The sequence below is a fragment of the Sprattus sprattus genome (assembly GCF_963457725.1).
Source record: "Sprattus sprattus genome assembly, chromosome: 15".
NCBI classification, from domain to species: domain Eukaryota; kingdom Metazoa; phylum Chordata; class Actinopteri; order Clupeiformes; family Clupeidae; genus Sprattus; species Sprattus sprattus.
In genome coordinates this window covers 4,386,161-4,386,547 of record NC_137913.1, presented here as the reverse complement: position 1 = coordinate 4,386,547, position 387 = coordinate 4,386,161, and the positions used below count along the sequence as shown (strand labels likewise).

Here is a 387-nt window from a genome sequence, read left to right as displayed (position 1 = left end):
ATGATGGGGACAATGTCGGCAACCAGCTTTAGCATCCCGTTATGGGGGCGTCTGCTGGTAGTTCTGGTGTGCTTGACAGCTACGGAGTCAAGACTATCAGACGCCTGTCCTGGACTTCTAACCAGCGGCTGTAGTTGCATAGATGAGCGCATAAAGGCTCATACCACGCCGGGTATCCGGAAAAGAGTGAGTTGCAGCAGCGACGAACTCACAGAAACTCCAGAAGCCAGTCTCCTCCCCAACCGAACCGTTACGCTGTGAGTAAAAGTTTCAGTATGTCATAGTCTCTCAAATAACTGATGTGCGTTTGCACATATGATGTTTGCACACATTTTATAGTTTATACCATTCGAGAACACAGGATGCAGGCAACTGTGCTGTCTCAAA

The 387-nt window shown here is 48.6% G+C and overlaps 1 protein-coding gene across 1 annotated transcript in view; it reads left to right on the top strand.

Moving 5' to 3' along the window:
* adgra2 (adhesion G protein-coupled receptor A2) overlaps positions 1 to 387 on the top strand; it is a gene marked incomplete at its 5' end in the record, with an annotated part of 78,393 nt that continues 78,006 nt past the window's right edge. Inside the window, one exon of the mRNA XM_080852401.1 lies at positions 1 to 257. Within this exon, the coding sequence (XP_080708527.1) occupies positions 1 to 257 (257 nt within the window). The remainder of the gene's footprint in view (positions 258 to 387) is intronic.